This window comes from Erigeron canadensis, chromosome 3, assembly GCF_010389155.1.
Source record: "Erigeron canadensis isolate Cc75 chromosome 3, C_canadensis_v1, whole genome shotgun sequence".
NCBI classification, from domain to species: domain Eukaryota; kingdom Viridiplantae; phylum Streptophyta; class Magnoliopsida; order Asterales; family Asteraceae; genus Erigeron; species Erigeron canadensis.
The window spans coordinates 38,651,010-38,672,824 of record NC_057763.1 but is presented as its reverse complement, the minus strand read 5'-3'; the positions used below and the strand labels follow the sequence as shown (position 1 = coordinate 38,672,824).

The 21,815-nt window shown below is 34.0% G+C and overlaps 4 protein-coding genes across 5 annotated transcripts; 2 read left to right on the top strand and 2 right to left on the bottom strand.

The window, feature by feature from the left end:
* Nucleotides 1-178: 178 nt before the first annotated feature.
* On the top strand, nt 179-6,662 carry LOC122591242 (VAN3-binding protein). The gene is made up of 6 exons (XM_043763476.1): nt 179-618; nt 722-850; nt 5,005-5,434; nt 5,745-5,960; nt 6,058-6,165; nt 6,244-6,662. The coding sequence occupies exons 1-6, from the start codon at nt 277-279 to the stop codon at nt 6,456-6,458; spliced, it is 1,440 nt and encodes a 479-aa protein (XP_043619411.1). The 5' UTR covers nt 179-276; the 3' UTR covers nt 6,459-6,662.
* A 691-nt stretch (nt 6,663-7,353) lies between these two features.
* Nucleotides 7,354-10,206, bottom strand: LOC122591243 (protein LIFEGUARD 2-like). Its single transcript, XM_043763477.1, has 4 exons — nt 9,708-10,206; nt 9,467-9,580; nt 8,165-8,322; nt 7,354-7,874 (listed from the first exon to the last, which is right to left on the bottom strand). The coding sequence occupies exons 1-4, from the start codon at nt 9,970-9,972 to the stop codon at nt 7,668-7,670; spliced, it is 744 nt and encodes a 247-aa protein (XP_043619412.1). The 5' UTR covers nt 9,973-10,206; the 3' UTR covers nt 7,354-7,667.
* A 1,425-nt stretch (nt 10,207-11,631) lies between these two features.
* Nucleotides 11,632-12,468, top strand: LOC122591244 (protein TIFY 4B-like). Its single transcript, XM_043763478.1, has 3 exons — nt 11,632-11,907; nt 12,001-12,150; nt 12,278-12,468. Exons 1-3 carry the CDS (start codon nt 11,784-11,786, stop codon nt 12,298-12,300), a joined length of 297 nt encoding a protein of 98 aa, XP_043619413.1. The 5' UTR covers nt 11,632-11,783; the 3' UTR covers nt 12,301-12,468.
* Nucleotides 12,469-13,054: 586 nt separating this feature from the next.
* Nucleotides 13,055-20,379, bottom strand: LOC122591240 (tRNA wybutosine-synthesizing protein 5). Of its 2 annotated transcripts, XM_043763474.1 has the most exons (16): nt 20,158-20,379; nt 19,995-20,072; nt 18,860-18,943; nt 18,606-18,770; nt 17,803-17,871; nt 17,564-17,690; nt 17,179-17,251; nt 16,580-16,696; nt 16,030-16,149; nt 15,902-15,920; nt 15,605-15,662; nt 15,160-15,431; nt 14,594-14,709; nt 14,369-14,462; nt 13,738-13,914; nt 13,055-13,544 (listed from the first exon to the last, which is right to left on the bottom strand). In XM_043763474.1, exons 1-15 carry the CDS (start codon nt 20,251-20,253, stop codon nt 13,867-13,869), a joined length of 1,536 nt encoding a protein of 511 aa, XP_043619409.1. In that variant the 5' UTR covers nt 20,254-20,379; the 3' UTR covers nt 13,055-13,544; nt 13,738-13,866. The 2 variants fall into 2 exon arrangements, with proteins under 2 accessions (XP_043619409.1, XP_043619410.1); XM_043763475.1 differs by lacking the exons at nt 13,055-13,544; nt 13,738-13,914; nt 14,369-14,462 and having other exon boundaries at nt 15,099-15,431.
* Between the last annotated feature and the right edge of the window lie 1,436 nt (nt 20,380-21,815).

The window sequence follows — 21,815 nt, the reverse complement described above, 5'->3', positions numbered from 1 at the left end:
AACCAATGAAAACGAATTACGGAAAGCGAAACCCCATTTTCCAAACGGGAAAAATAGTTGACCGGGTTTAGAACCAAAAGGTACTTGACCCAACTACCCAACCGTATCCAATCCATTCCGACCCGTTTATGTCCGTACAACACACATCTTCTATAAAATGCCAAAAAATAAGACCACAAAATCCCCCCACAAACCATATATTAACAAAAAAAAAAAAAAAAAAAGGAAAAAAATCAGACACAAACCTCTTGTCTTTTACTAAAAATATATCCGAAAATGGAAACTTTACGGCAAGAACAAAGTCACGGCGGCGGTTGTGGGTTTCAGCTGCCGGAAAGTCCACGTAAGCCAATGGAGTTTCTATCAAGATCATGGAGTGCTGCCGCACTTCAAGTTTCAAAAACATTACATCCTCCGTTATCTCCATTGGTCCCAAAATTAGCTGGTGGTGATATTGGTGAAAACTCTGGTTCCGCCGTGCCGGAGAACAAGAATCGTTATTCCGGCGTGGAGACGGCGGCGGAGGAAAGTAGTAATGTGTTACTTTCCGGAAATACTTTTTCGTTTGCGTCTTCAGCTACTTCACAACTTGTACTTGAACGGATCATGTCTCAGTCCGTAAGTTACAAAAATAAATAAAATTAATTTTTTAACTTAATTTGAATGTGTGTATAGATTTAATAAAGATATTTACGAATTACATGTATGTATATGTATATAGGATATATCGCCGTTGGCATCAGGAAGGCTGTCACATAGTAGTGGACCATTAAATGGAACAACACTCACCGAAGAAACCGACACTCCGCCTATCTCTTCTCCTTCTGATGACTACGACGACGTCGTTAAGGTATATTTTTTTTCTTCTTTTGGATTATATACTTTCTTATTTTATTTTATCATCATTGGCTTAATTTATGAAATTTAGTATGGAACAGTAAAAAAAAGAAGTTAAAAGTAGTGTGAGTGAGGACACTTACTAGTTAATTAATTCAACCAAACACAACCTTTGTCTTTTAGTCTAAAAAAAATTAGATTAGATATAACTATCCTTTAATCCCAAGTATTATTTTGGGAAATTTCATTCGTAAAAGACAAACACTTGTAAAACACTTCCATCCGCCCAATTAATATCCGCAGATAGATGCTAATTCGAGATTTCGAGCCCGTTGCATGCCCGTATGTATCTCTTGGCAAATTAAAGACCCAAGTTCATATATATTACATGCATGCATGGGTCGGGCTTATGTAGTTAAAACTTTAATCATTTTTTATTTTACTAACATTTTTTAATTATTAATCGGTTTCTTTTCACGAAAGTTATCAATTCATAAGGTCACTGTAAATATAAAAAAGTATGTCGCGTTATCTAATATACGAGTATATAACATCCAATTTATAAAATTACATTTACAATAGTCAATAGATATGAATTAACTATTATTTTATATTTTTATGGGACCAAATGACTGAATGAGTATAGTGGTAATGGAGAAGAAGAAATTGAAATAATTGCCATCTGATCAAGCCTATTGTAGAAAACTCATTTGATAGAGTGGCGCCGCATGACGTCAGCACCCTCATCTGTATATATATATGCATAGGCACCTCCAATAGCCGGCAATAACTTTTTACCCCCCTTTTTTTTGGTCATCGTTTTCAACTTAGACATCCCACATTAATTTTATTTTTGAGTTTGAACTTTGTAAACAGTAAAAAAAAAAAACAACTTTATAGAACCAGAAAAGACAAAATAATACTAGAAACTAAATTTCTTAAGCTGAAACAACGCTAAGAAGAAGATTAAAATACATGACAAAATTGAAAGTAAAAAATGAAAAATTATGTTTACACACATTATTTAAATTTTACAATGGGGTAAATTACAAAGTAAAAGTTACCTCCCTAACTTGAAGTTAGAGATCTTGACCCTTTGATTAAAATCAAAGGCTATGATTCAATTCTTGTCCATTGATTATAATCCAAAGGCTACGATTTTTCAAACTTGACCCCTCAAGTTGAAAAAATCTCCATCCAGCATTTAAAGTGGGCGAGTTATAATTAGACATGTTAAAGTTACCCTAGACTCATTACACAATGTATTACTCCGTATAAATTATTTGTGCTTATTGCATATGAAAAAACTTTTGTTGTTTAGGCTAGGAGAGAGCGAGATAGAGATGGTATTAGTGTATTAATTTGTATTTAAAATGGGGAAAATGATAAATCTTTTAAAAATTAGCCTAAAAATCAACCTAAAATTATAAAAAAGTGACATATGTTATCTACTAAATCTCCTTCCTATTTTTGCCTTTTGATTTTTTCACATCTCATCATCTAATATCTAATAATTACATAGATTTTTAAGTTATTTTGTTAGGAGGGATAATTATTTCCCTTAAAATGGTGATAAGATAAAGATTATATTTCTAACTTTAAAAAAGTAACATAAAGATGAGTTGTTTAATTTTAAGGAGGAGATTGGAGAAGGAGCATCTAGTCTATAGGGATTGGTGAAAGTGTGATATATCCTTGTGTAGTTTTTTTTTCCATGTAAAAGAAAGAAAGTGGCATAAGTTCCCTTAAAGAAGCAAAGAATCTGTTGTACTTTTTCTTTCAAGGCTTTAGACCCTTCCCAAATTGAATTTGACATATCTTTGGTATCAAATCCAATGCACAACTTACAAGTCAGTTTTAATCCAGTAAAGTAACAAATGATCCGTCATACATTACTTCTGCCTTTGCCCTTTCACATTTGAAAAAAAATATCCCCTAGACAATGTACAATTGTTAATACATAATTGCAAGACATGTTGTATCCAATAACATAAAATAAGCCTTCTTTTATGACTAAATTTTATCAATGCTATCAACAAGTTTGTCATTTTTCAAAGATAAACAGTGTAGATTTTTGAATAAACCCTATGTGCCGGTTTCTTAATAATGAGGTGATAAAGGATGCAACAAATTTTGGCTGTCCAAAACATGCTTACACTATTTCGATTTGTCTTGTTTCCTTACAAGAGGTTATAGGTTCAATCTCTCTAGGTAAACTAGAGATATTGTTGTGTTTATATTGGAATATCGCCTTTAAATCCTTTCTAAATAGTACCTCTTCCGTCCTAATTTATGTATCCACTTGACAAAAACACAAAGTTCAAAGAAAATAGTAACACTATAGGTTATTTTTTGCAAAATGACTATTTCATCCTTTCTCATGTATATTTATACCCATTAGTAATATCAACAAGTAATTCACTGAAGGGATAAATGTTAGGTAACTTGTAAACCATGCACTGAAATTTGCATCTGGATCTAAATATCTATGCCATCTGGAAAAAGGCATAATAACTTCTTTTAATGACAAATAAAAAGAGAAGAAATAAATGAAGATTTTGAGAATCTTGATTAATAAAGTCTAGAAAAGACATCAGTAGTGCTTGGACAACTGTATGAGTCAAGTTTGGACTATAGAGTGTTTTTGGTCTTTCCTTCCATTTTTTTTTCTAGTTTTTTTTCTTCCTATGCAATGATAAATTCAAGTACACTTCTACTTAAAGACTCTTAATTGACTTGTATGATGACAAATATTTGTCAAAATTTAACTGCCAGATGGAGATAACATGTTTGTTCATCAGATTGTATAATATAAACTATTTCAATTATTTAATTAATAAGAGTTTGCTAATGGTACCTTTCATGACTATGTTTTAGCCTTCTATAGTCTATAGATGAATAAAACCATAAAAGGATAATCAATGAACATGAAACTTTTCTTGTTATTTAAATGGAAAGTTTTTTGTTCATAAATGGAAACCTCGACTGTAGAGAGTAAAAAAATATCTTGCAAATTACTTGACATTGTTGAAGATAGAAGTCATAGCAATTTCCATGAGAAAAAATCCATTTTGAATCCAATGTACTTCTTAATAGCTTGAAGTGAAAATCTTTTTTCATTTTTTGTTCCTGACTCATTTGCAAATAAATGGAACTAGTGTACAACTTTTAACATGTGATCTTCAGTTTTTTTTCCATAAGATGGGAGTATATAGTTTTCTGTTTTGTGAATTTTACATGCATTGAAAAAGTATTTTAACATTTTTACTTACTTTTCTTTTGGGATATGGTGTGTCTTGTTCTATTAAGATTTGTCAGCCTCTAGCCATGTTCTTACAGTAACTCTGTTGTTAATGTACACTGTGGGTGGTTTTTTCACTGTCTGTCACAGTTGGCTCTTGTCCTCTGTCTGTTCAACAGTTCTGTAACTTATTGATGGGGTCCTTCACAGTTACAAGCTACACTCCAAAATGTGTTTTCAATGTCAAATTAAATTTCATCCTTTGCAAAATAAATAAATAGTAACAAATATGCATTATATGAACCAATCATCCAAAGTTGTTCAAGGGACCAAAGTGTTTAGACATATAAAACATCATTAGTTATTAGATTACTTTAAAATTAGATTCATCATTCAATAGTCTAATACAAGTTTTACTTGAAAATTTTGGAATAAAGTGTTGGTGGGTCTAACTTAATTGATACAGACTCGTATTAACTTGCGTTTAAATTTTTTCAGGAAAAGCACACTTGTATGATTACCAAACATCTTTGTGTTTAAGATATCCATCTCAATATCAATTATCAACACGGCCGTCCCATCTTTGGCCACCTTATAATACTAGAATAAATAACCATAAAAGAAAGAAACTGCTTAATAATATATCATCCTTTATGTTTATGATAGATATTGAAACATATGTTTGAGTTGAGAAGAGATATATAAACAACCCAGAAAAGGCATTCTTACGTTTATTTAGTTTACAATAACTTCATTAAAAAGGTTTTGGCTTTCAAGATAGTATTTATATATATGTATAATGCAATATCTTATTGTTCATTGTATTTATTGGACTATTGGTCATTTATTAGGTTGACTTTCAAAAGTCAAATGTTAACTTTTATGTGAAACAAGATATAATTGATAAAGTTTACATTGTGTTGCAGTATCTTCGAGCAAACAACACCCTGCAACCCCTATTTGCCAATATGCGTAGTGGTTATGGTGCAGGGGGTAGCAGCACCCCTGCTGGAAAAACAGTTGGAAGGTGGCTAAAAGAGAGAAGAGAGAAGAAGAAAGAAGAGACCAGAGCCCACAACGCCCAACTCCACGCTGCGGTTTCTGTTGCTGGTGTGGCAGCTGCTGTGGCCACTATCGCCGCCGCCACTGCATCAGCATCTGCGTCCGGAAAAGACGAGCAAATGGCCAAAACAGACATGGCGGTAGCTTCTGCCGCCACTTTGGTTGCTGCCCAATGTGTGGAAGCTGCAGAAGCCATGGGAGCTGAACGTGAACATCTTATTGCTGCCGTCAATTCTGCTGTTAATGTCAAGTCCCATGGAGATATACTAACTCTCACAGCTGCAGCTGCCACAGGTAAAACTTCTAGACTTTCTAAATAAAAATTTCTTAAGAGGTATGATGACAACAGTTTTACATCAACAACACAAGTTTTTAAGTGAATGGTTCAAAAGTTAAAAGGGGTTATGTAAGACTATGGGCAACTTTTAAGTTTTAACCCATTTATCTTTCCCAGTTTTTCAGTTAGACCCATTTGAGATAAAACACAGCCCAATTCAACCTGTTCACTAGTAAATAGATCAAAATTGCCACATTTATTAGAAACACTTACAATCTGTGTTTGTATAGTATATTCTGCTAATGTATCAAACTTGTGCTTTTATAGCTTTACGTGGAGCAGCGACTTTGAAGGCACGGGCATTGAAGGAAGTATGGAATATAGCAGCAGTGATACCAGTTGATAGAGGAGTTAAAGTAAACAAAAACCATGGAAAGAGTAGTGGTTACTGTGAGGAGCTTCTCCCCGAAGAAAACTTTCTTGGAGTTTGTAATCAAGAACTTCTTGCTCGAGGTAGTGAGCTTCTCAAACGCACCCGTAATGGTAAAAAATCTAACCTCACTTCTCATTCAACACTTTTTACTCACAAATAGATCTCATCATTAGTCAAGAATATAATCATTGGGACATAATAATGTAGGTGATCTTCACTGGAAAATTGTATCTGTTTATATCCACCGGAGTGGTGAAGTGATGTTAAAGATGAAAAGCAAACATGTTGGCTCTACAATCACAAAAAAGAAGAAAAGTAAGTCATCTTAACTAATTAGATTATATATTAATGAATCGGTTTAGATCACACTTGCTAACGATTTGAATATTTCAGATGTGGTTTTGGAGGTTTGCAAGAATATCCCAGCTTGGCCAGGGCGACACTTGTTTGATGGCGGTGAGCAACGGAGGTACTTTGGGCTGAGGACAACTATTCGAGGAATGGTGGAGTTTGAGTGTAGGAACCAAAGAGAATATGATATGTGGACTCAAGGTGTGTCAAGACTTTTGTCAATTGTAGCTGAAAAGAAGCTTGCTCGGCTACCATAAGATAAGAGCAACTAGTTATGATTTTGGGTTAGCGAGTAATGTAAAGGACTGCAGGTGGTCGGATTTAGAATGATCCCGGGTTTAGAAAGGATATGATTATAGTTATAGGTTTGTGTTATGAAATTCTAGAATATAAGTATGGTTGGATTTTAGTAGTGATTGTGAATTGTTAAATATCATAAGCTATTTACGGTTTTAATATTATCCTCCTCCTACATCTCTTTAGATTTGTGGACATTGGAATTACATCAATTGTGGGCTTCCTTAGTGTCTACCCTTCATCTACTGAAAACAAAAAAGTAATGTGGTGTCGACGTGTAGCTATAATTGAAGTTATTTTATTGCAATAGCCATTGCTCAATGGACATGATTCAGATACCCAATTCCCATTGGATTTACCACATTGGTTGATGACAATGTTTTCCGACCCAGAAACCCGACATTTCCTGCTTTCATTTTGCAGCCAACCTAGACAAAGCAAAGATACATCAACTGTACTTCAAGTTTATTTTTGTGTTTCACAGATCAACATGACACACAATCCTGGACTTCATACCAATAAACAAGACTCGATCCTATACAAATATTAACTCGCTGAGATCTGTATTTATCTTTACACAAGCCCTTTGATGGACAGTAGTCTTCCGGTGCTGTCCGAGTGGAAATTTAATAACGTGGGATATGGCCCAAGTTGAAACAAAAGTCAAGCTATGAAACCAGTCATTTTGAACATACCTCTCATAGATCATAGTCACTTACCATTTCAGTAATTAACCCAAAATCTATAAATAATTGTTTGACAGTTTGGTGTCATGTTGACAATACAAAGTCAACTGCCGGCCACTGTCACCCCTAAATGGCTAAATACCTAATCACATGTACTAATCAACATTTATGAAGTTTATTTTTAAATTTAATTCAAACTATTTTTTTTTTCTTTTTGAAAAATCATACATCGCCACACATTGTGGTGGTACAATTTACCTCTTGCAAAAGTGCTAACTGGTGTTTTCACAAAAGACATGAACTGGGTCGCAACATTTCAATAAGCATACATAGAGAGTAAGAAAACACCTAGAAGAATATGCCATATTCTAAGGTTACAAGCATTTAAGCCTATTCTAATGTATTTAACGTGTGCACACCAAATTTTCTTGATAACATACAATATGTGCATGTGTGAATGGATTACAACAGCTATTTTCGCTTTTATCTGTCAGCGATTCTCAATAGAGTAAGCAAAGTAGTGAAAAGATTGATGATATCCAAGTATAGAGCCACAGCAGCCCAGATGTATTCGTCATATGTGTATCGCTTGATCAGATTATCAGTATCATACACAATATAGCCACAGAAGACGATAGCAGCAAGGCCAGCATATATCATCACTGAAATCTTACCCAGAGGAAAGAATATCTGCAGAATGTAAAGCGAAAAAATTAGAACACAAGGTAATATTAAAGGCAGTAAATGGTTGGGTCGGGCTGGTTAATCGCTCAAAGAGGTCATATTGGTGATGCTCATGTTGAGTTGACCCAAAACACTTCTTTGTTTAATCTGATTTACTATTTTTAAAATGAATGAGTTTCATATATAATTATAAACATCACATTATGTCTCTCTTTGTTTTTTTTTTACCAAGCATACTGTATCTCATTATGTCCCAAGTATGTATCAACAAACATATTAAGGGGAGGTAAACGAACCTGTATGATAGAGAAGACCATAAGCACCATAATGGCACCGAACAAGAAAGGACCCAGAAAATCAAAATCATAACCTCTCCTTGCAGCCCAAAAGGTGAATAGAGTGAGACTCACAACCACCACTGCCGTTAGAATAACAGCTTCCAATACGACCTTCCCTGCAAAAGGTATAGATTGTTGAGTTTTAGAATTAATGGTGTTTGGAACGGGAGTTGTCTGCGTTATAAATGGGGCCTCTACTTATTTGCAAGAAGTTGTAATCAAATCATTTCAATGTCTAATCCTGGTTAATAGAATATAAGAGTTTTGAACTTTGCAACTAGTTACATATATTGAACTTTGTTGTCCTTTGTGACATACCGTGATAACTAGATGCGAATAATAGCAATTAGCTTGTATTATATTACCGTTGCTGAGACAATTATAAGGGTTTAAGCCTTTTTTAAGTAATTATCAAACTTCCGAGCAGATGAGAAATTGGATAAAAGTTGTCTAATGTTACACATAAATGACACACTAGCTAGTGTTTGGCTACCAGTTACAAATGCATGTCCGATATCCATATAAGGTTTGGTACAAATAAAAACAGTAGACAAGCAGCCCTTTGATCATAGAAAAGTACAAGTACGGATGATGCAACACTTGTTAGCTGCTTATACAGATTATAAGCCTAACCAAGTAAAAAATCGCCAATTCCCTACTATCAGATCTCGGACCTCTGTGCATCAACGAACAAGTAACTAACTATGACCTAGCAACCAAAATAGCTAACCCCTCAAAATAAGGTGAAAAATCTTAGTATCCCATTCCTGCTATAACAAACAACAGAACCATCTCTTTATCACCAATCTACAAAATTTGAACTCCTCAAGAGGATTCAAACTTTGGACCTCTCTTGTGAAGGTTCTATTTTCTTATATTGACTATCCTATAATGTATCTCCAATAACTTGAGATTAAAACTAAAAGTTCTTGTTTCATCCACACAGCAAATACTCGAAACAAAAGGCACACACGGTCTACACGGGGTGCCTCAATCCTGTTCATTATATCAGATTTACCCTATACGTTGCTTAGGTTCTAAGTGTGATTGTAAACCCTAACTTCAAAATGTAAAGCAAGTCTCTCTAAAAACCCATAGCACGTGTGTATATATTTTCTGCTGAGTTCTATTTTCGCACAAATATTATTCGCACGCTTCACAGCAATCAGTAGTCAGAGTTTAATCCCTCAATTTCCTAACACCGATTATATATTTGTAGATACAAACTAATCAAATATAAAAAATCAAATTTCAACATACCACTAGTGAAAGCACATGACAAACCAATAGCCAAAGCAAGCGCTATCGTAAATATCCCAAGCAACACATAATTCACCGGATGCCTCTGATAATAACACGATAACGGACACAACACTGCACAGCAAACAAATACACACGAAATTAAAATTATAAAAAAAAAAAAAAAAAAAAAAACTGAAAATCTTCAAAATAAAAAATTAGATATGTAATAATTAAAATAAAAACGAAATTGATTACGTACTGATGAAAGGAGTAAAAATTATTAGAATATAGCAAGCGAAACCGCCTCTAGTAGTAGTTAAAAAGGTAACAATCGGATGATAAGAAACAACGACGGCGCCGACAGCGGCGGTGAGGAGCAGCTGAACGGCGACGATAGTGTATATTTTACGAATAAATGACCACCGGAGATCCGGTGACTCGATCATTGTCGGATATAGCAGTTCGGTTGAACCGGATTCCAAGTCGGATTTCGTTGAGAAGGTTCGATTCCACATGTTTGACATGATGAATTTGGATTGAAATGAGGGAAATCAATTGGAATGTGTTTTAAAAGGAAAATATTAACAATACTCAAGATCGTTGTGCTTAATAACTTAAGGAGGAAGATAATAAGAAGGGGTTTGGGGTTAGGTAGATATTGAGATGAAAGGAGCAGTTTTGAGATGGCGCGGGAAGTTTCTTCATCGCCCACCCTATTAAATTTCATTTTCTTTTTCTTCTACTCATTTTTTAATTTGGATTTCACATGTGTTTCGAAAGAAGGTATTACTCTACGGGCTTTAGTTCAATGGTCATTATAAACGGTTTCGCTGTGAGTGATTCTAACAGCATTTCAAAAATAAAAAAACTTTATTTATTTAAAATTAATTATTCAATTTTTATCATTTTACCTGATTTTAATAAGTAAAAACTTCATTTATCAAACGTGTATAATTTTTGTTTTATATGGCGGTAAATGATTTTTCGAAAGACATTTGGTAGATAATTATTATGGGGTGAAAAGCGTATATAAATTACAAATAAGTTTAAATATTATAAAATAAACATTTTAGTGTGAGAAAAAATCATTTAAAATATGATCATCTATATACATCTGAGCTAAATATTTATTCTACAATATTCTTTAACATAATAAAAAATGATATTATCTATTTAAATAAACCACTATTAAAATATCCTAATGGTTACAAATGTCTTAAATCATCACTTATTTTGGTTAAACCCAAACTCATTGTTTTGATAGATTGGACAATCAAAAAATCGTATCTATGTGACAGTTTATACATATTATCTATGTATATATTTGTGAGATATTTATAATATAACTAAAAGAGGGGGTTGGGGGTACACTTGGCACCCCTAATCCACTTCCTTGAGTCTAATCCTCCTTTCTTATATTTTATTTAACTAAAGTTGAAAAAAAAAAAGGTAAACTGAAATCAATATTTATATGGAGTTAATTTTCGTATGTTTCTTCGTTGGGCGGATAATTTTTGGAGTATTTTGACCGATGGAGTGACTATTCAGCTAGCAAATTTTCAAGTTGATTTCGGTATATCTATTTAATATATTTAAAATCTAATTTTCTAGCTTTGATTAATATATTTTGAAACTACCCGTCCATTGGACGGGCCTGACCACTAGTAATATTATTTAATGGGGTAGAAAAATAATTTCCATGGACCAATAGTGTCTTTATTCGTGTGCATCTTACATTTATTTTTTTGAACGGCATATTTTATCATGATTTTAAACAAACTTTTATCCTTTTTTTTCGGGTTTGAATATATATATCATTTTTCTTGTTGATATATCTGATGATTTATTTATTAAAAATTATGAGTTAGCTTTTGACTATTGGTAAATAACTAACCATGACATTAAGATAAATACTCCTAACCCTCATTCATCATTAAAAGGTGAAAAGGAGATAATGATTTTTTAAAAATGTTTTAACTTTCTAATAAAACCAAAAATATTTTGACTTTAAATTAAAATCAGAATCAAAATCTAAAAATTGCTTTTAAATTATAACTTTTAATTTTAATTCAAGGTTGAAAATCTTTAAATAAAATAAAATTGTGCATAATTTTTGCTGAACTCAATCAATAAAAAAGTACGACAATGGACATCCTTTTTGGTTTACATGGTGGCTAAATTGTCCGTAGTGCAAAGTTGAAAGTCCCAAAGACTCAAACGAGCCAAAAACACTTCTCCAGTCCACATCCACGAAATTACGAAAATAAATACTCATAATACTCCGTATATACCATCTCTCTTTGACTTTCAGAATCAAAGACCTCCAACAACCATCATGACGTCGGAGGAGCCATCGCTATCCGCCACGTCATTGCTAGATAAGCCTCTTCACCACCTAACCGAACAAGACTTTTCTCAAATCACTCGCGAACAATGCCGCCAGTACCTCAAACAAAAAGGTGTGTGTGTGTGTATTTTATAGGTGTTTTTACTGCGTGTTTGTTTTTATGTAGATTAAATTATTACTGTATCTGATTATTCTGTCGGTGCAGGTATGAGACGGCCATCGTGGAATAAATCTCAGGCGATCCAACAAGTTATTATGCTCAAAGCGTTACTTGAACCGTCGCCGGAATCCGACGCTTTTCACCGCAAATGTCACATCACTCACCGGCTACCGGAAACCGCAGCCACACGTCTAGGTCGTTATTTAAATTGTTGTTTATGCTTTTTGTATATGTATATGCATATATATACATTATTGATTATTAATATTTGATTTGGGAGTAGTTTAGTGATGATTTATTTTGGTTAAAATATAAAATGTAGGTTCAGAAAGGAAAAAGTATTGATACGGAAGCGGAAGTATTTTGATATCAATCAATTGAATCTCTTCGGTGATAATAATCCGGTTCCGTTGCGGTAACTTCATCAAGTTGTTTTGCGCCATCGCCAATGTTGTAATAAACGGTGTAGTAATGAATATCAATGAAGAATCTATTTTGTTGTTACACTTCAAATCCGTTCACTTGTATTTCCAGTGTGTCATTTTTTTCTCATTTCATAAGTTGATTTGAAGTTTTAGAGATTTAAGATGCTACCACCAGATATATTCTCCAAGAAGTGTTGGAGAGTTACAGTTCCCTGTTTTGGACAACATACTAGTCATCCAAACAATTCCATGAAACGTCCCTTCTTCCTTCGAATACTAACTGATCATGCACGCGTCATTTGTGCCGAAGACTTCACGAATGAAGCCTTCTGCATCACAAAATTAAAATGATAACATGACAATAAAAGACATTGAGTGTCATATATTATTGTTACAAGGGGCTTAAAACGATTTACCAATAACAAACATGAGTGCCGACTTTTTCCCGGTTCAAAACATCAAACATAATCCAACCCATCTTACAATTAAGTCATCACATGTACACACTTAAGTTGACTTATAAAAAAATTTTGCAAGAATATTATGACTTTACCAGCAACATTCTACACTACCTACTTTCCTTGAGCTAAGCATCAAAATCTTTTCAAAGGTGGCTTTGTATCTTGAGATTGACATCAAAATGATGACAGAATGGTAAAGGTATGCATGATTACTTTTCAGACTGAATGTTGCGTTTCCTTTTAGTATCTATAAATTTCTTTCAATGAGTACATGTATGGTTGGTTGTACACACGCTAAGACACTTATCTAGTAAATACAAACTATTAACGTTTGAAAATGTGTTCACCAACTCAACCCCTAAGGTTGTGAATCTGCCCTGTCAATTAATTTGTGGGCAAATCTCACGCCCACAGAGCACACCCTCATGGCCTCAACTGTGCAAGCTTGAAACTTTGAACCTGACCAATGACCACCACTCCATTTAAACTTTCAAGGATGTTCAACAAACCAAATATACTTTACCTTACAAGCATAACCTGCATCGATACATGTACTACTTGTAGGAGTTGTAGGCACAAGGCGGCAAGAAGATTGTTATAGACATGCACGCTTTCTTTAAAAGATGTTTTGTATTCTTGTGACTTCAGTATGTCAGAACCATCTGCAGATGCAGTTGTACCTCTCTTCAAGAAATAGTAGTTCCTAGTGAACATGTAAGATTACCAATGACTTCAGAACTGACATCCTAAATTAATTAATAGAAATAGTAGAAAAAAACGAGTACTCAGATCAAGAGGCTGGCTTTGTGGTCATAGAAAGGGATAATAATAATAATCAAAGAAACCAAATGCGAACTGCCAAAGTATAAGAAGATGATAGGAAACTAAAAACTCACATATAGGGTGATTGAGGACAGAAAAGAGCATCCTCCTTCAACTATCAATCAGCACTTTTGAGACCATTAGAGGGATCAAATTCTTGAAATCAGCATCAGTATATGTCTCATTTCCATTGATGTATCTGGTCATTGAACCTTAACTCCCAGAAATTTATCCATAACGTTCTTAAATACCTGGGCAATTTATATAATAGCTTGTTACACTATGTTTAAAAAATTAATAGTAGCTTTTTCACTATAGTTTAAACAAAAAGGAGAATCAGAAAACTTCTTAAGTCAAAGAAAGATTCAGGAAACCCATTTTAGCATATGCAACGGACTCCTGATTAAGACTAAAAAGTATATTTTGAGCCCATATTTCTGTGATGGGGAAAAACATCTAAAAATTCTGCCTCTCTTCAAACATCAAGGTGAGCAAGCAATACTAATTATGGATTTCGAATTAATGGGTTCATTTAGAGTTCAGGTGATGTATAGCGTGTGTTTCTGTGATAACTGCTTGTTTAGTAACTAGAAAGATAAAAAAAAAAAAAAAAAAAGTCAAAGCACCACGAGGCAGAAAAGAAAAAATCAAGTAAACGAAAATTAACAAGCTAAAGAGGCCCGTATAATCAAGTTTATGTTGTACCTGACATGAAAATGACTCCTTTCCGTTAAGAAGTGTATCCATTACAGCAAACTGGTCATCAAATACACTATAAAATAATCTGTAGAATTCGTTCCTGGGAGTAACAGAATCAAAATATAGTCCAAGCCCCCGTCAATAATTATTTACTAGCGTAATTGAATAATTTATTTATTGAGAGGGAGTGAGGGCGGGGAAACAAACTCTGAATGATCCAGATATATTTACCTGTCATCTTCATTATTTAGTTGATCCATCTCATCAAATTTCTGAGTAAGGACTTCGGCTCCTACTGGTGAAACCAAGTGCAGTACTAAACCCTCCAAAGTTCTTGGGAAGTGATGCTAGAAAGCACACAAGTTGAAGATAGTTAAATAGATGTGAAAGTGCAACGTATTGACCTATCGGCTATCAGTACTGGGAAAAGCCGTAATTGGCAAGGAAATGTTGACATATAGTAGATGTGATAAAATGGGCAGGTTGGGTAATAAGTTGACAGGCAAAACAGGTAATCTTAAAATTTCCTGTTGGAAAAAAATCAACAATAGGTAATTTATATGTGAGTTTAAACAAGAAGTGTTTCACGTTGGGCCGACCCACAATACTTTGAACCCAATATTTAAGAATTTTACAAACAGGGTGCCATACTATCATAATATCAATCTAACTTTATCAATAAGTTTATTTGGAGGTTTTATGTATTTCAATACATTTCAGATGACTTTTAACCTACCCATTTGCTAAATGAGTCAAAATTGCAACCTCTAACAGATAGGACGAGAATCTGGGCTCACCACCATGGCAAGAAACATTTTCTGAAGATCAAGTGGTTCAAGAATCCAGAAAATATGAGCAACTAGATCATCCTCCAGGTTATACAATTCTGAGACCACAGTTTTCTTGGACCCTGTTTTCTCCATGTCATAACTCAAATCAGTAGCATTGACACGGTCATGGACTAGAGAAACAAGTTTATGAAGAGATTCGAGAACAGAAGGCTTTAGATCTTGTAGCATGTTCCCATCATTCAACTTATCCCCGCCAGAAACCTTGATACTATGCTCATCTATGAAATAAATCATTAAGGCAATTGATTATCATCATCCGTGAAATACTTAATCAATAAGCCTTATAGATTAGCATATGTATCATGTACTAAATCAATAAGCCTTATAGATTAGCACATGTATCATGTATTACGGAATTAAATAAATTACAGATTTGTATTTTACAACTAACCTGATTGTTCATAAGGTTTGTTATGCACACTAGGAGAAGTCTTACACAGCATCTGATTCTGTCCAAATTATGAAAGTGATAAAAAACACTAGTAAGATTTCTGACACAAAGGATAGCAAATATCATACACACTTGTTCAGTGACATGATACACTCCACTGTGAGCTTATACTTGGAGGCTAATAGTAACTAGTGTAATTTTGTATAGCTCCAATTAGATTACAAAAGCTGTGTAAAGTAAAAAGCCAATAATCATCCACAGCATGCAAAATACGTAAGAGTTGAAAGAAGTATTTACCATTTCTTTGTCAGTCAGTCTTGAAGTTTTACCAGTTTGATGTAGACATGAAACAGTGGATGCATGATCAGTATCAGCCTCTGTATAATGTTCTAAACCGGCAGAAACACAAGTACAAAAGGGAATACCTTTTCAATATCCTGCGCAGATAGTATGAATCCATGTGTTCCAACATGCCAGACATCATTTCAGACCGCCACCAAAAGTTAACAGCAACAGTCAAATTTTCACTGTCAACTTGATGGAACCTGGTTAAGAGATATAACATGAGAAACAAGAAATTAATTGTAGATAAGTGGCTAAGTAAAGAATGATTAGGTGGTACATGTTCTACATAAAGTTCGCGCAAAATCGTAGGTGCTAGGTAGGTAAAGCCTGAATTATCTCATCCAAACATTTTTATATATATCAAAAACATTCCCATCACAAATAATAGTTGTCAACAAGCACTTGAGATTCATGGTCATTCATTCTTGTATTGGAAAATCCACATTTCATAAAAAATCTGAGTAACCAGAAATGAGGCAGTCACTAAAAGGTTCCTAAGCCGCTTTGTAACACAACACATTGTTATTCATCTATAAGGATACCGTTCCTTGTGTTACTCTTTTCATAATAATCAAATTAGATCTCAACTACGAGGTTTAGAATAGGAATGCATGGAAATACAAATCTTACCACCCTTCAGGAATGAAAAGTGCGTCTCCTGCATGAAGAATCACCCTTTGAGAATGCTTTTTTGAGTGTTCTGCTCTTGGATGAAGAGAAAAATCTGGTTCGTCTATGGAAATAGAGCTGGTAGAACCCAAATATATAGAATGAATACCATGACAGTTTTACTAGAAAGTGCTTTTACTTCCTAATGTAGGGGTAGAGGTGTTCATCGAATGGAACCGGATCTGATCGCACCAAACCAGGACTAAATCAGAGCCGGAACTGGAACATTGATAGTAATGAAAATGAGATACAGGCCGATCTAAACTGCTTCAGTACTGGTTTAAACCTATTTGGTCCCAAACTGAACTCTAAACTGAATAAAAATTAGATTTTTCATAACTTAACATACATACATAAAATGAGGCCATTTGAAATTCGGTACTAATTTAGTTCCAATTCCGGTCCAAGCAAAACCAAGAACTGACGTTTTACAAACTGAGAAAAAAAAAACCAAATATAACAGGTACTAGTTCAGTTCATTCCTGGTTCCGTTCTTTGGTTTTCTTCAGATGCACTTATTTTTACCTGTCCTATTTAGAGAAGTATAAGAGAATGTATACCTGTGGTTTGATGCCTCACCATACAAAGGCATCGGATATAAGAAAGGACATGATGAAGGGGGCCACAGATCAACTGAACGACATAGTTTTAGCAGACAAGAAACAGAAAAAAAAATAAAAAGTTAGTGTATCATCTATGCTTCACACTCTTACACATGTTTAGGCAAAAGAAGTTGCAAATCACTATTTTTTAAAATAAAGATCTATGACCACAGTGAAAGAAATACATGTGCCTAAGCATCAAAAAGTACATCATCTAGTTTACTGATACAGTGAAAATAATTTTCCCAGTGATGTAAGAGCTGAAGATCCCCCGTGAAAATCTAATTGTTTGGCACACATTTGCATATACACTTTTTGGCATTAATATTTAACAAATGTACACCTTGTTTGCTGCCAGAAACCACGCATAGAAGGTTATGGTGCGGGTCATAGTGAGTGCTTGATCTTGTTTGAGCACCATTCATCCATAGATTGATAGAAGCCAAGGTCTTTGTCTCCAGAAATGGGGGCTACACGTATTGAATAAGTGTAGCAAGAAAGTCAAAAAAAGAGAGGAGATATATAGTAGCAAGATTGCAAGGGAAATAAGAGAAGATGATCTTGCAACCATTGTGCACATACCGTCTGAATGTCTTCTATAAGACTTCCTAATTGAACCTTCTCTTCTTTCTCGTTATTCATAATTGGTACCTGTATCAGTGCACACATTCTGAATATTATGTAGATACACAAACACTACCGAGTTAATTAGTACAAGGAGGTCCAACATCTTCACTTAGATGGTATCAATACATTTTTGAGATTGCTAGATGTACAAAAAGAGGTTAGTCGGGCGTGTTGACTAATGAATCAAAGGGGGTTCGGGTCACATCATTAATTTGATATGGGTTGTGTCCATCACAACACTTTCTTGCCCAAACTTATAGGACTTTTAACATATGATGACAGGTATGCCTCTCCGTTTACCCTGTTTGACAAAGTATTATGGGTGCTTGGTTGGAGATTTTAAGGTATAAGGAATGGCAATGGTAATGATTAACTATGCTTGTTATCCTACTATGCAATGCTCCATTACCCATTAGTGGCTAATTCTCCATTTCCCAATAAATTGGGGGTAATCAAAATTCAACTTCCTATGTAGGCAAATTATGTTTATTTCTTCTTACGTAATTAATATTATTAATTAATTATTGGTATTACATATTTATTAATATTATATGTTTTATATATGTGTAAATACATACAACTTACATTACATAGTATTACAAACCATGCAACATTAATATAAAGGAATACTTTGATCACATTACTTAGTAAGTTAGTTAGTATTCCCATTATGTTTCCCATTTCCATTACTATATTAAACCAAGTATCCCCTTAGTCTTATCTCATTAGCAGAAATACTTTGAAAATGAAATATCAACCTGTGCTAAATAAATTTGTTCAAGCGTATTCCCAGCTAATAGATCATCTTGTTCGGTATAAGTGCTAGGTGGCAAAAGCTTCTCTGTACTTGAGCAAGAAGCGTGACTTTCTTTGCTCTGCAAAGAATTGCAATATCCAATAAAGGCAGAAAAGGGTAACTGGACCTAGTGAAGGAAAGATATGACTGCAGTAAGTGGCCTCCAATGCATAACTTTCATATAAAACAACACGTAAAACTGATCAAGAAAAATACCATCTCATGGTTTCTGATATCACCGTAAAAGACTGGAGCAGATTTGGACAACATAACTTCCACCGTTGACGACCCTGCAAGTTCCTGTGTATCGGTTCACATATAAAGAGAAATGGTAAATATGAACTGATATTCAATCACATGTTAATGTGATAAATAGAATAAGCATGTCAAATACTGATTTGGAATATGAATGATAGATGCAGAACTGTAATAAAAGCTATCAACGTCCACTTTTCTACATAAGGTGCTGTTGTAGAAAGAGACAAGACATAGTTGAGGATATTATATATGGCGAAATAAAAGTAGAGACTTGCTAAGCACTTTGATACAGATTGATGTGTATCATGTGGTTCAATGATGGTTTCATGTAATGTTACATCGTCAACCCACATCCAATTAACAACGGACTGCACATGTCAACACTCAGCAGGAATTGTCGTATTACAGATCATCCATATTTGGTCCTTCCCACACCCATAGTGTGGCCACCATTAAGCATTAACCAAAAATATTCTTGCTACATATGGAATAGTAGTATAGTACTATAGTCAACCACATTTTTTCAAGACCAAAAATACATATGTTCAAATGAATAAGACCAATTGTTGTAATATCATAGCGAGCTCTTTGACCTGATATTGAGTGGGTAATTGCAATAATATTCAAGATATCAAGTAAAAGCAACTTGGTTGGATCAGTGGTAAACACCCTGGCATCTGGAGACAGAGGTCAAGGGTTCGATCCTCATCCCATGTAAAGGTTGTAGGGCCTTTTCTACCATTTAGGTAGAAAATGGAAGCAGCCTCTCTACTAAGGTAGAGGTAAGGTCTGTCTACATCTTAACCTCCCCATACACCATCGAGGTATTGGGGCTCAAAACCCGTGGAAGGCGGCACTGAGCAATTTCTTTCTTTCTTTATTCAAGCTATCAAGTGACAAGTACCATCCACAAATATGCATGGATTTTGTGGCTTCACAGTGGATCCTATCTATATCTATAGATTATAATTAAACCCTGGTTAAACTTAAACCCTAAATACCTACGGTGAAGTATTCAATTAGATTATAATTTGATAATTGATAAATAAATAATTACTTGAATGAAACAGAAACTAGAGAGATGAAAATGGACCTGTAAGTAATCGAGACCGCCAGTTGACGGATTCCACTTACTGAAAGCCTTCCAATCATTAACGCATTTATGAAATACCTGCAGGTAATTAACATTAACCAAAATCAATGAGAAATACAAATTGAGTTTGGTGAATTAAAATTAGATTAGTATGTGTAGCTACAGCAGGAACGTTTTTAGGTTCAATTTGTGAAGTGAATTCTTTGGCTGATGGAATTGCGTCCATTTTGGTAACTCGAAGACCATCTTGTTCTTCCATCGTTTGCTTACGTGGAAAACGGGAGGTTTTGTATTTTGGCTTAAATAGAAGTCGGATGTGTTTTAACGACAACCGCGGCTTAAAGCTTTATTGTTGTTGGTTGTGGAAGACAGAAATTTTGAGTTTTTGACTGGTGCTGCCTGGTGGTAGGGGTAAAAAAACATTATATATATATATATATATATTTTATTATTGCGTTGATTTATGGTGGTATGTTCTTGAGTTTTGTTTTAAAAGGAAAGAAAAAGATTGTAAAGGATTTTAAAAATATCTGGGTTCTTGAGTTTTATTTAAAGGAAGAAGAGAAAATAAGGGAAAAGATTTGGAAGGAGAATTCTATAGAATTTGTTAAAGATATTTTCCTCCCACTTTTGAGATGATTTGGAAGGAAGGAAACTCCACCCCTTCTCTTCTATTCATCCCTCTTCTCTTCTTTCCCTTTCCTTTACATATAAACTCGATAACATATGAGGCTCGATCCATGCTAAAAGGCTCGATCATATGAGGAAAACTCTTAACAGTCAACTCAAAGGCAAAATAACGTATTAGGAGAAAAACTTGCACTTTAAAAGTTGAACCCGAGTCCCCAAATCTAAGCCTCATGGGGAGACTTTCATACATATTTGTTATCAATCAAAACTATGATAAGGCATGTGATCAATGACAAAACCCAAATATTCAGGGTATGCCAAATATCTTATTAAATAATAACAAGTGTCAAAATATTAAATATTATACTAAAATATGAAACTCTTCCAATAGGAAATTTCATTTCAGTTGCACATAACGGTTTGACAAATCATTAGAATAATCAAAGACTGTGTCAAAACTAATAATGTTAACAATATCACCCTCAATATAAATAATCAATCTATCAGCAAGAAAGTTGTCACCTATTTTATTAGGTTATCGGTTCTTTACCATCTTCATAACTGAAAATGCGCGCTCAATAGATGCAGTAGAACTAAAATACTTAAAAGAAGACGAACCAGGCTCTCAACAAGATGATTGAGAGATTTTTTCTTGTGTCTACCAAACCCATAAGATTCACAATGCTTCAATTGAAATTCCAACATATCAAATTCTTGTTGAGTAAAATCAAGAGAATAATATTTTTTTTTGCAAACTTGCAAATAGAATCTAGATTAAAAGATATATACTATTATCTTGGATTCAAAGCACAACTAAGTTTCAAAAGGTCCACAATTTTTTCATTAAACCAGAAGTCGATCTCTTGTGATTTATATTCAACTATTTCATTGAAGATGTCAAAATGGTAATGATGATTAAAAGTAACGTGAACCATCATAGTGCTTCTCCCTTCACAATTAGGTTCATTGAAATATGAAATATTAACATCACGTTTCTTAACATGGTTAAGAAAAAAGTTCCATTGGTTATTTCTAAGGGTTTTAACCAGCTTTCTTGCATGAGAGACCATTTCGATTACATTTACAATGTCTTGATATTTTTGTTGAAAAGCTTAACATAAAACATTAGTGAAGCCAAAAATTTATTTTTTCATATGTAAAATGAATACAAACTAAAAAAATGTCAATTTT